Consider the following 12173-nt stretch of genomic DNA (forward strand, 5'->3'; position numbering starts at 1 on the left):
AGGGAGGGGGGTCTTTCCCAGACAGGCGTAACCCCCCAGGGCCCCCACCAGCATCGTGGCTCCTGAACGTGAACTAAAGCATAAAGCAACTCTGACACCATCGGCACGCTCTGTGCCCACGCCGCCGCCCAACACGGAGGGGCTCCAGGTGACGCTCACTGCGGGAACCACGCCCTGATGGCCCCATCGCATAGAGAGCGGGCGGGCCCAGCCCGCAGGGCAGACCCCTCGCCCCGGGACGAGACCCAGACTGAGCAGGCTCACGGGTGCGAAAGGGACACACTTCCAGACCCTTTCCAGCCCCTCTGTGAAGGCAGCGTCGCCGACACCCATACCCCTCCGTGGTTTCTGAGAGCAGGCCCCCTAGCTGGGCCGCCCCCGCCCCGGCCTTGCTCCCCAGGGCGGCCAGCGGGAGGCACTGCCTGCTGTCCTGGCCTCACCCATGGCTGGAACAGGGGCTGTGAGTGAGAGGAGGCATGCTAGGTGCTCAGTCGTGTCCAACTCTTTGCGACCCCATGGACTGAAGCCCGCCAGGCTCCTCTGCCCATGGGGATTCTCCAGGCAAGAACACTGGAGTGGGGTGCTGTGCATTCCTACAGGGAATCTTTCCGACCCAGGGATCGAACCCAGGTCTCTTGCGTTGCAGGCAGTTTCTTTACCATGTGAGCCACCAGCAGGGCTAACAGAAAGGTCCCACCGAGATACGGACTCGGATTTCTGGATTCAGAGTCTGGAGTGCTCACCGTTACAGGGGCAAGGCGGTCACAGGCCAAGACAGGCCACTCACGGGGGTTGACCCTCAAGGACAGAGCCGGTCAGAGCGGGGCCCAGGGGGCCTCGGGCCCCTCCCCAGACCTACTGGGCCAGATCGCTAGGGCCAGGTGGCATTCTCAGGATCGGTGTGGCCCCAGGCCCCCGGGCTACACACTCAGGTTTGGGAAGGCCTGCTCCAGGGGCGGCGGGGCTGCAGTCACCCCACGTGCCCACTGGGGCTGCACGCACGCCCGGCGCGTGGTGTGGCAGCGGTCTCAGCCGCTCCCCGTGCCGCCAGCGGTCGCGGAAGCCACGCCCGCTCTCGGCACAGCGGGGCTCAGCCCTGCACCGCCTCCCCCATGCCGGGCCCACTCAGGTGTGCGGAGGGCGGCAGGGACTCACCTTCACAGGACACGCCGTCCGCCATGATGGCGAAGCCGGGCAAGCAGGAGCACACGGCCGCGTCCCCGACGACCCTGCAGACCTGCTTGCAGGGCCCGTTGTCTGCCAGGAAAGTGGACGCGTTAGCTGCTCAGTCAGGTCTGACTCTTCGCGACCCCATGGACTGCAGCCCCACCAGGCTTCTCCGTCCCTGGGATTCTCCAGGCAAGACTACTGGAGTGAGTTGCCATGCCCTCCTCCAGGGGATCTTCCCGACCCAGGGATTGAGCCCGGGTCTCCTGCGCTGCAGGCAGACTCCTTATTGTCTGCCAGGAGACCACCCAGCCCAGCACCCCCAGCTCCAGCCTACACATGGAGGGGCCGGGAGCCGGGGAACCCCAGTCCCGACCCTTTCCACAAGGTCTCCCCTCCCTGCTCACACCCTGCTGGGGTCTGGGCTCCGCCACCATCACCCAGCCCTCCCTCAAGTGCCAGGGATGCCGGCAGAAGGAGATGGGGAGGGCGGAGTGAAGGATGCAGAGAACTTTCCGCACGTCACTGAATGCAGGCTGCACGGCTCCTGGGCAAGCAGAGCTTCTACGCGCTCGGTTTTACAGAAACTGAGCCTGAAGGCGGCTGACGGGCTGTCCGGGGGCCACACACGCTCGTCCCAGGCCGTGTCCCCCATCTCACTTCTCCCAGCACAGACTGCGAGCTCAGCCAACCTCCCCGAGCAGAAGTACCCCTTGGCAGGGCCACCTTGCTCACGCCCAGCCCCAGAGGGCTCCCCGCCTGCCCGCGGCCAGGTTTACCTTGGCAGATGTTGGGATGCGGCACGGACAATGCGATGGTGTTGGGGGCCTCCTGGGAGGACTCGGGCCTCTGCGCAGACTCCTCTGTGGCCTCCGGCTTGGAGGGGCCGCCATCTGTCACGGGCAGGGCAGACAAGCGAGGGCGTCTCATGTCTGCAGTCAACCTCAGGCCCTTACAGGTGTCACTCGGGGCACTCGAGCGGGGGTGGCTCATTTCACACACACCCCCCACCCCCTCAATCCCAAGGCAGAGGAAACAGAGGCTTAGGGAGGAACACATTTCAGGCAAGATCCACCTCACAGCTAATCAGAGTCGGGGGCAGGGAGGGGAATGGTCTCTAGACTCAGATGACTCTACCCTGGAAGCTGGCAGGGAGAAAGTCCTCCTGGACCAGGTGCTGGGGCCTGACCACCGCAGGCCCAGTGCTGGGGACACAGTCTGGGGACACAGTCTGGGGACACAGGGGCCTCCTCTGTGGCCCAGGTCCTGGCCCTGAGCTTGAATCCAGGGTGGGGTGCGGGGGTCCCCTGCAGATGGATTTCCAGGAGGGAGCCATCTGCCTGGGCTCACAAACCAATCGCTCAGGACCCCTGGCAGCTGTGGGTTCCTACATGTGCATGGCGGGAGGGGCAGGACTAACCCCCATCCTGCAGCGCACCACGCCCTGCTGGCAGGGCCGGCCCCGCCCCCACCCCCCGGGCCCTCACCTGGGCGGCAGGTGCGGCCGTCATCCTGCAGCGAGAAGCCGGGGAAGCAGGCGCAGCGGTAGGAGCCCACCGTGTTGATGCACAGGTGCTGGCACAGCTCCCCCGGGAGGAGCAGGCACTCGTCCTGGTCGTCACCCGGCAGGCTGTTGGGCAGCTCGGTCTCCGTGCCCAGCGACAGGGCCTCCCGGCTCGCCAACTCTGCCTCTGAAACTGGGGCGGGGGTCCGTGCTTGTGATGAGAGCCAGGCTGGCCCCAGAGAGTGGCTGAGACCACACCACAGGCCCTCGGGAAATCTGATCAGGTCCTCCCCAGAGCCTTCCATGTGCTCAGCTGAGACAGCATGATGTAGGATGGAGGGGCGCGTGGATGGCGGGGCGCGTGGATGGAGGGGCGTGTGGATGGAGGGGCGCGTGGATGGCGGGGCGCGTGGATGGTGGGGCGCGTGGATGAGCAGGTAGATGAATAGGCTGATGGAGAGGTGAGTGCTGGGTTCGGTGGATGGATGGAGGGGTGGGTGGATCAGGGAATGAGTGGTAGGAAGATGGACCAGGATTGGCGGGGGCTGGGTGAAACGGATGGGTGGATGGGGAGGAATAAGTATGGATGTGTAGGTGAAAAAGCAGATCGGAGGATGCATGGGTAGAGGGTGGAGGGAGATGGGTGGCACGCCCTCATGCGGAACGGATGGTTAAACAGAAAAGCGAATGAGGCCACCGTCTTGAAAATAACAGGAGTCTATCATCGGAAGCCACGGGAGAACTCTGTCAAGAGCAGACCTCGGGAAGGCGACCGAGGTCCCCACAGAAGGCCAGAGGGCACCGCCTTGTCTTGAAGCCCCAGCAGCTGTCCCCCGCCACCCACCGGCCCCCGGCCTGGCTTGGGGAGCAGCACGCACCTCTCCGTGGTGCGGCCTCAGGCTCTGGAGGCCGGCGGACCTCGGGCACAATGAGGGGGTCTTCACCCTCACAGCAGGAGAGCATGACGTGGTTGCAGGGGTAGCCGAGGTTGGGGTTGGACTCACAGGACTGGCCCTCAGCCCGCACGCGGAGCCCCAGGCCGCAGCAGTCACAGCATTGCTGGAGAGAAACGGATGGTCGCTGCCCAGCCCACAGGCCTTCCCCACCTGCCTTCCCCACGGCCTGAGGGCCCATGGGGCTCACTCCGGGCCCCCAGGCTCAGAGGAGGGGCTGATAAACGGGAGCGGATTCACCCCCTCTGGTTTCTTCTGCCCAGGACGTGTTCTCCAGGGACAGACGTGTCACCTGTCCCCATGTCCTGTGTCTGGCTCAGCTAGTGCAAGTGATTTTAATAATTCATAAATGACTTCTTATGAAAAGAACTACAAGTTAGCCCCTGGCCACACCCATTAACTGCCCCTATATTTACCAGCAGACTCCAATTTTGTTCTGCTGCCTAAAAGACAGCACCTCCCACGCCCCTTGAAGTTAGAGACAGGAGTCGGTGGGTGGAGCTTTCAGGAGAGCTCTTAACTGGGGTTAGCTCAACTTGAAAGCACATCTTTTTACATTTTTACTTCCTCCTTTCTGGAACAGATGTGATGGCTGGAGCTCTAGCAGCTATCTTGTGTCATGAGGTGACCTTAGCGATGGAAACTACAGGATCAAGCGGAAATACAGAAGCTTGGGTGCTCAGAGATATCTTTAGATTCACTGTGCCAGCCTGCCTGCCTCCAAAATCAAAGCCTGTCATTTGTTTAAACTACTGTGGCAGACTGACTGCAGTAACGGTGCCAGCGGCTCGCTCTTCACTGTGCCCTCTGTCTTCGCAGAGTGGTAGTGCTGATTCTCCTCCTGAAAGAGAGGGCTCATTTCCCAGTCTCTTGACCGCACCTCGTGACTTGCTTCAGTCAACAAGAGGAGGCAGAAGTGCCGGAGGGCCCTTCTCAGCCCTGGCCCCAAAAAGCCCTGCACACCTCTGCTTCCTGTGTCGGAGGCCTGCCCAGCCACGACCTGAACGAGCCCACGCTAGCCTGCTGGACGTTGGGGCCACATGGAGCAGAGAAACACTGTCCCAAGTGACGGCCATCCTGCATCTAGCCCGCAAAGCCACTGGCTTAGAGCAGCCACGAACGGACCGAAAAAGAAACCGAAAGCCCTGTGAGGGCAGGGGATTGTGTGTGATCCATCTCTGTGTTCTGCGTGACACGGGGCCCGGCACACACTGGTGGTCCGTCAATATTCCCGAATGAATGGGTCCATGGGCCGCCCCCAGGAGGGAGCCCCACAGCCTGCCCACTCCCTCTGTGCTAGAGGACCTGCGGGCTCGGGCCGCGAGCCCTGGGGCAGCTTGCCTTGTACAGGGAGACGCCGCAGGTGTCATTGTCCTCGTCTCCGCAGGCCTCGCCCTCCTTGGCACCCAGCACGCCAGCCATGCAGCTCTTCTCCTTCAAGTAGGACACGCAGCAGTGCTTCTGGGCCGTCCTGCAACAGAGCCGCGCCTCAGCCCCACCGAGCACCCCATCCTCCAGGGACCCCGCTTTCCCAGCGGAGGATGCTCGGCTCAGGGAAGGAAAGCCCCGCCGAGGTCCGCTGCGGGCGGGGTCCCTGCTGGCACGGGGGCAGCAGCTGGACGGCACAGCCCCAACAAGTGCCGTGAGCTCTGTTCTCAGCTTAACCAGGGTGACTCAGGCCTGGGCCCCATGGGGCTCCAGGCTCGGTGTCCCTGACCAGTGGTGGGGGTCAGCGTCCCTGGTCCTGCCTCCAGTAACTGTAGGGCTGAGAGAGCCGATGGACCAGCACCCAAGATGGGGGATGAAAGAGCAGGCTTCAGCCTTGCTTGAGGAAGGCCACGTCCCAGCAAGGGCCAGCCGGTGGCAAGAACGGCTGCCTATGAAGCAGCGAGGTGCCCGGCACAGCAGGACTACAGGCAAGCGCCGGAGCGCTAGGTTCAAGACTCCCGAGTACGGCCCGCCCTAATGCCTAGGCAGCCCGAGAGCAAAGGGGCGAGGCTAGCATTTGAGTATTTCTAGCAGAGGGTTTCCCAGGTGGCTGTGCTTAAAGAACCTGCCTGCCGGTGCAAGAGAGGAGAGAGACTCGCGTTCGATCCCTGGGTCAGGGAGACCCCCTGGAGGAGAGCATGGCAACCCACTCCAGTATTCCTGCCTGGAGAACCCCATGGATAGAGGAGTCCATGGGGTCACACACAGTGGGACAGGACTGAGCGGCTCAGCACCCAGCAGGGGCTTGGTGCCTGGAGAGCGGGAAAGTGCGTGTCAGTCAGATGAGCAGGCGGATTCTTTACCATCTGAGCCACCGGGACAGTAGGAGGCACGGGATCTAATCCAGGCCAAGCTCCAGTGAGCTGTGTGGCTCAGGGTGAATCATATGCCCTCTCTGAGCCTTATGCAGAAAGAGGAGCAGGCTGGATGAGACGGCGCGTCCCAGGAATAAAGAGGGGTGAATGTCTGAGAGGACGTCCCCTGGGCCTGGCACAGGGAGGGCGTGGGCAAAAAGGCTTCCTTTGCTGAGTCAACCGTCAGAAGAAGCGATCAAGGCTCAAGGCTGAGCAGAGCGCTGGAGCAGTACCTGGTCAGAGAAGCAGCCAGCTGTTCCCAGGTGACGGCGGGCCCTGTCCCCTGCTGCCAGCTGCCCACTTCTGACCGGTCAGCCGCTAGGCTGCACGGTGGGCTGGCTCTCAGGGCCAGTCCGGGGCTCCCCACACCCGGAGAGCACCCGCGGGCACCTGACGTGTGCAGAGGGCTCCCGGGGCAGCGCAGGGTCCGGGGCTGGGGACGCGGGGCCGACTCCCGCCCTACCTGCACACGTCGCCCTCGGCGCTGCTCTCGGGGATGTCCAGGCACTCGTCGCTGTCGATGGCCCACTGCTGCCCGGCTGCGCAACACGTCTCGATCAGGTCCTTCGTGGACACTGTGGGCAAAAACGCGAGCAGAGTCAGCGCCCGGATGGGGCCCACGGTGCCCAGGTGTGCAGGCCCGGCAGGTACAGAGGCTGCCGGCGCCCGGCCAGATCCCTGTCCATCGCTGGGCAGGGGCCTCGCCCACCTGCTGCCGCCCATGCGGGCCACCGCCAGCCCACAGCTCGCAAGCACGACTGTCTCTGCAGAGCTGCCTGGGCAGGTAAGTCCAGCCGGGGGGAGCTGACCACCAGCTAGGCAGGGTTCACGGACCCATTCCCTCTCCAAGGGGACAGCCCAGTGGGACCAGGAGTATCATCAGCTCCTTCCCTGGTCCCTTCCCTGGGCAGTTTCACTAAACGAACCACAATGTGCCCAAGAACCTCCAACCCAGACTCTGCCTCTGAGGCACCAGATTTAAGACACCAACACGTGAGCAGCGGCATCATCGTCGGGGAAAGTTCTTGGGGAGGACGGGTGTGCTGACTGGGGAGGACAGGAGGAGCTGGGGCTTGGGAGAAGGTCTTAAAGGCACAGACCACAGTTAAAATATGGATGCCTTTTCCTACTCCAGAATTAACATTCCTTGAATAACCAAGAGCTTCGTGGACAAATACAGCAGGCTGCTGACAGGTTAGGAGGTGTTTTTGGAGCGTCTACACTGACAAAGAGTTGCTACTGAGAAATACAGTAACCTCCTGGAAATAAACATGAAAAAAAACAACCCCCAAAGTAGAGTATCTGTGAAGCCAGAAAAATGGGGAAGAGTGATGAATGCCAGGCGCCGGCCCTGGTGCCCTGGGCACGGGAGCGGTGACCGCAGCAGCCAGTCCGGGTGGACACCTGGCCCCTCGCACAGTTGGGCACATCGGTGCCCCGGGCCCAGCGGTCCTGCTCCCGGCGTCTACGGCAGGACAGTCATCATCGCAGGGACCCACATTCACCAGCTCGAGGGCGCTCACTTCAGTGAAGCTCATGCAGGTGGTGAGGAGGCAACCTAAGTGCTCATCACTGGAGTCTCTCTTAGCAAGAGAGAGTCTTGCTAAGATGATAAGGAGCCGGGAAATAAGGAAGGTAAGTAACGCAACCATTTGCCTCCGCAGTCTGAAAACAAATGACATTCAAAGACGGAGCCCAACTTGGACGGCTATGTGCGTGCTGAGGAGCAGCACAGCTTCACAGAGTAACTTCGTGCCTGGGTCCACAACTCGGGGCTACCGCGTACAGTCCTCTCTCTTCCCTGAAGACTCAGCGTCCTGCTCTGTTATGCAGACCCACAGCGGCACAGCTGCCAAAGCCTACGAGGACCTCAAAATTTCCTTGAGCAGTTCACAGAACCCAGCAGGGCTGAGGAACAAAAGCACCAAGACACGGCAGCGGCCTGCAAGGTTCTGGCAGCAGAGAGCTCAGCAGGAACCATCTGCGTCATTGGCGTAGCGTGCATTTCAAGTCACTGAGCTTTCCTGAGTTTCAGTTTCCCTTCTGAAAGCAGAGGCAATAAGCTCTGACATCAACCTGAAGGCTGTTCTGAGGCACCAGGGGGATGCAAAACATTCTTCAAAATCAGTGTCTACCAAAACAAGTAACAGACGTCACGCCCAGTGCTGAGACATCAGGCACGTGCCCACTGCAGGCAAAAGTATCCACGAGCGCTCCTGCTCAGCACTGTCTGAGAGATGCTGGCAGACACAATAAAGCAAGAAAAAAAGAAGAGGCAGCAGAGAAACATCGGAAGAGAAGACACGACTCATTCTCTGCAGATGTCACGGTTTCATCTCTCCAGAAAATCCGAAGGAATCAACGTTAACACAGTACTGAAATGAACACTAATTATTATTATCGTTTGGTAGAAAAAAATCAACACATAGAAACTGGTGGCTTTACCATACACCAGCTACAATTAAATAGAAAGGGAAAAGAAAAGAAGCCCCACACTACAGAGAAAGAAACCGGGAAATAAATCCATAGTAAACACACTAAATCTACGTGAAGAAAAAAGTCGCCTCATTGATGCTTTTGAGCTGTGGTGTGGGAGAAGACTCTTGAGAGTCCCTTGGACTGCAAGGAGATCCAACCAGTCCATTCTAAAGGAGATCAGTCCTGGGTGTTCTTTGGAAGGAATGATGCTAAAGCTGAAACTCCAGTACTTTGGCCACCTCATGCGAAAAGTTGACTCATTGCAAAAGACTCTGATGCTGGGAGGGATTGGGGGCAGGAGGAGAAGGGGACGACAGAGGATGAGATGGCTGGATGGCATCACCGACTCGATGGACATGGGTTTGGGTGAACTCAGGGAGATAGTGGAAGACAGGGAAGCCTGGCGTGCTGTAGTTCGTGGGGTCGCAGAGAGTTGGACACATGACTCACAGACTGAACAGCAATAAAACGTCTCAATAAAGCTCAATAAAGGGGAGAAAGAAAGCACAATTCATAAGCAAGAAGGAAAGCCTTAACCCAAGCAACTGGATAAAAGCTGAGAGCGCCTGATGGTAAAACGCAGCCCCAGTCTTACCGCGTCACTCACTTTCTAGTCTCCTCACGGCGCTGATCACTATGTGAAGCCCTCTTATTATCCATGAGCTTCCTTTTTCACTTGTCTGTTTCGTCCCCTCAGGGTAGGACCTGAGTCTCTGTGGCCCCTGAGAGTGATGCCACCATCCACACTTAATCCTCTCCCATCACACTCCAGGCACGTGGGAGTCTCGCCTTGCTTGAACACCTCTGGTGGTGGGGAGCTCACTGTACCCAGGCAGCTTGTCCCTTTCCGCCCAGCTCAGCACACAATGTCCTTTCTTTCAGAGGACTGAATTCTTTCTTCCTAAACCTTCTCCAAGACGGCCTTAAAGATCAGCAGATGGCAACAGACCCCTGGGGCTCAGCCAGATGGCCGGAGGTAGGTGCCGTATCAGGGTAACACTAACGGCTGGAATGCGCTGAGTGCTGGCCACAAGCCAGGCGGGAGCCAGGCGCTTTGATCTCCACAGCCATTTATTACGGGTGGGAACCCCGGTCAGGCCCACTCGAGATCAGGCAGGGAGCCGGACGTCCCATGCCTCAGTTTCCCCTCTCCAGCCTCAGCTTCTCCACTTGGGCGGCCGGGCGGCTTGATGCAGCAGGGCCCTGGAGGCCCTGTCTGAGCATCTCAGTGCCAGCCCGGGAGGAGGCTCCCTGCCCTGTGGACGGAGCGGGATCCCTTCCTGCCCCCGCCCCCCCAGCAGACGCCAGGTCCCAGCCTGCACTTGGCAGGCTCCCCACCATTCTCTCCTAGTCTTCCCCCCTTTCTCAGACAAAGGAACGCAGGGGCGTGACCCCTGAGGTTGGGAGGGCCACCCACTTGGAGCGGGTGGGGGATTGGCTCGGGTGCCAAGCCTGGCACTGCCCGGTACTGTCGACGGTGCGGGAGTGGGAGGCAGGGCTAGCAAAGCCCACCAGCTGTGGACCCCGGCTTCTTGTCCAGAGCGCAGCACCCCCAGGACCCCTGCCCCACCCATCACCCCCTCTGCAGTCGCAAGCTTCGTCTCTCGGGGTCTTTTTAAGCTCCTGGGCACCGAGCCCACAGAGTTCCGGCCCCAGGGCTCTTCCGTGTGTCCACACCCTGGTTGGCTGAGCTCGCCCAGGCTTGCTCCTGCACACGTGGCTGAGCGACCAGCCCGGAGCACCCTCTGGCGCTGCCACGGCCAGGGTCTGTCCAGTAACTGACTTTCCCCAGACCACCTCTCCCCGGGTGGTCCCTGTGCCAACCTCAGGAGCCGCCTGGACGCTCCAGCCCCTGCCCCCTGCCCTCAGCGACCTCTGTTCTGCTTCCTGTCTCTGAATTTGTGGCCAGGAGAAGGTGGACCTGCGGGCAGGTCCATGGGGTGCAAAGGGGCACACAGCACACCACGCCCCATGAAGACCCGGTGACCCACAGAGACACGGCCTTGAGGGAGCAGCCGTCACGGCCAGACACTGAGCTTCCTCGCAGGGGAAGCTCCGACCCAGGGAAGGGCGCCTGCCGAGGTGGCAATGCTGCTACGAGCACGAGGTGCCCGTGCCTGCAGAAGCCAGGACGGCGGTGACCGGGCAGGCGGCCGCAGCCTCCGCCCCCACGGCTGGTGCTGAGGTGGGTGGCACCCACCTCGAGCCCTTCCGCCACCGTCCAGCAAGTGCCCCATGCTCCTCTACTCACAAGTACCCCATAACAAAGGCATTACTGGAGAAGATCGTCTGGCTAGAAAATTCTCAGACTGAAGATGCAAAGAGTTCTGGACAGCTTTGTCCCCAAAAGTGCCACAAGCGAGACACCAAAGGCCAAGTGTGAGATTCTACTTACACAGAATTACACAGAGGACTCTACTTACACAGGATTCTGCTGATAAAGAGAGAAGGCAGAGGAGAGGTTACTGAGGGCAGGGGCAGCGATGAGGGGGTTAGTGTTTCACGGGGACAGAGCTTCCATTTGAGAAGAGAATACGCTTGGGAGCTGGACGGCGGGGAGGGTGGTGATGGTTACATACCAGGATGAGCATCCCTAAGGCCACGGACGTGTACATTTAAAACCAGTTACAATGCTCAGTGCTATACTACGTGTCGTTTACCACAACGGGAAGAAAATAACGCACGGCAGCATAAACACAAAGGGGTGAGGCAGCGCCTCCCCTCTGAGAAACCGATCAGCCCACAGGTCTACAGTGGGCACGCACACCCAAGTCCCGGACACCAGCTGCCCCGGAATGTGCGACAGCGAAGGCGCAGACCCAGCCACCCCCGCCGACAGGGCAGCGACGAAACAGCTGGTGCCACGACCGCCGCACTGCACACGAGTGTCAAAAAGGACACGCTCGGCGCCAGATCTTCACGCAACGCCGTGGAACAACTTCCCGTTAGACGACAAGGAGCGAAGAAGGCAGGCTTCACGCTGAGCAGCGCCTAGTAAGCCACTGCCGACCTCTTCAGACCTGGAGGAGGAAACAGCACCCTACTCCAACATTCCTGACTGTCAAAATCCCACGGACAGAGGAGCCTGGGGGGCTACATACAGTCCACGGGGTCGCAGAGAGTCGGGCACGACTTAGCAGCACCTTTTCAAAGGGACACAGACACACACACGGAGGGTTTCAGGAGGGGTAACAGCGAGGGGCCTGGCCCTGGCGAGGAGGCAGCGCCCTGTCACTCACTGCTGGCCTCTTTTGTACTTTTTATGTGTCTTCCTTATCGCAGGCAGGTATTGCCTACTGAAGAGAAGTGCTGTTATAAAAAAGACCCTGAGCTTCTGGGGACTCTAACCTCCTTTGATCACAGGAAATGGGGGGGGGCAATCCATCCCGGAGGTCGTGACCCCTCCAGAGGGTTCCCTCTCCCAGACATCAGAGCCCTAGAGAACGGCGGCTTTGGAAATGCTGCAGAAAAATGTCCACCTGCAGGGTGATGGGCGGCCACCACCACCAGCGCCCTGTTTGGACAGGATGTTTGCGGGCCCTGAGCAAACAGCCCGGGGAACGCCGCGGCGCCGATGCTCCGTGTTCTTGGGGGGAGGGGTCACCTGCAGGCCCTGGCTGTGCCTGGACGCCTTTCACAATGACTGGAAGACGGACAGACAAGCAAGACTCTGAGCGCTGTCTTCCCGCCCCAGGATCCTGGACACGATGGCTGAGAACCAGCAGGAGT

The 12173-nt window shown here is 60.4% G+C and overlaps 1 protein-coding gene across 3 annotated transcripts in view; it reads right to left on the reverse strand.

Moving 5' to 3' along the window:
- Window positions 1–12173, reverse strand: part of FBLN2 (fibulin 2) — a 65733-nt gene that overhangs the window by 16120 nt on the left and 37440 nt on the right. For all 3 annotated transcript variants that reach the window (XM_069562440.1, XM_069562439.1, XM_069562438.1), the window contains exons 3-8: window positions 6430–6541; window positions 4966–5095; window positions 3550–3730; window positions 2655–2864; window positions 1947–2060; window positions 1156–1257 (exon numbers count right to left, since the gene is read on the reverse strand). In XM_069562440.1, the coding sequence (XP_069418541.1) occupies window positions 1156–1257; window positions 1947–2060; window positions 2655–2864; window positions 3550–3730; window positions 4966–5095; window positions 6430–6541 (849 nt within the window). The remainder of the gene's footprint in view (window positions 1–1155; window positions 1258–1946; window positions 2061–2654; window positions 2865–3549; window positions 3731–4965; window positions 5096–6429; window positions 6542–12173) is intronic.

Source organism: Ovis canadensis, chromosome 19 (genome assembly GCF_042477335.2).
Source record: "Ovis canadensis isolate MfBH-ARS-UI-01 breed Bighorn chromosome 19, ARS-UI_OviCan_v2, whole genome shotgun sequence".
Lineage (NCBI taxonomy): Eukaryota > Metazoa > Chordata > Mammalia > Artiodactyla > Bovidae > Ovis > Ovis canadensis.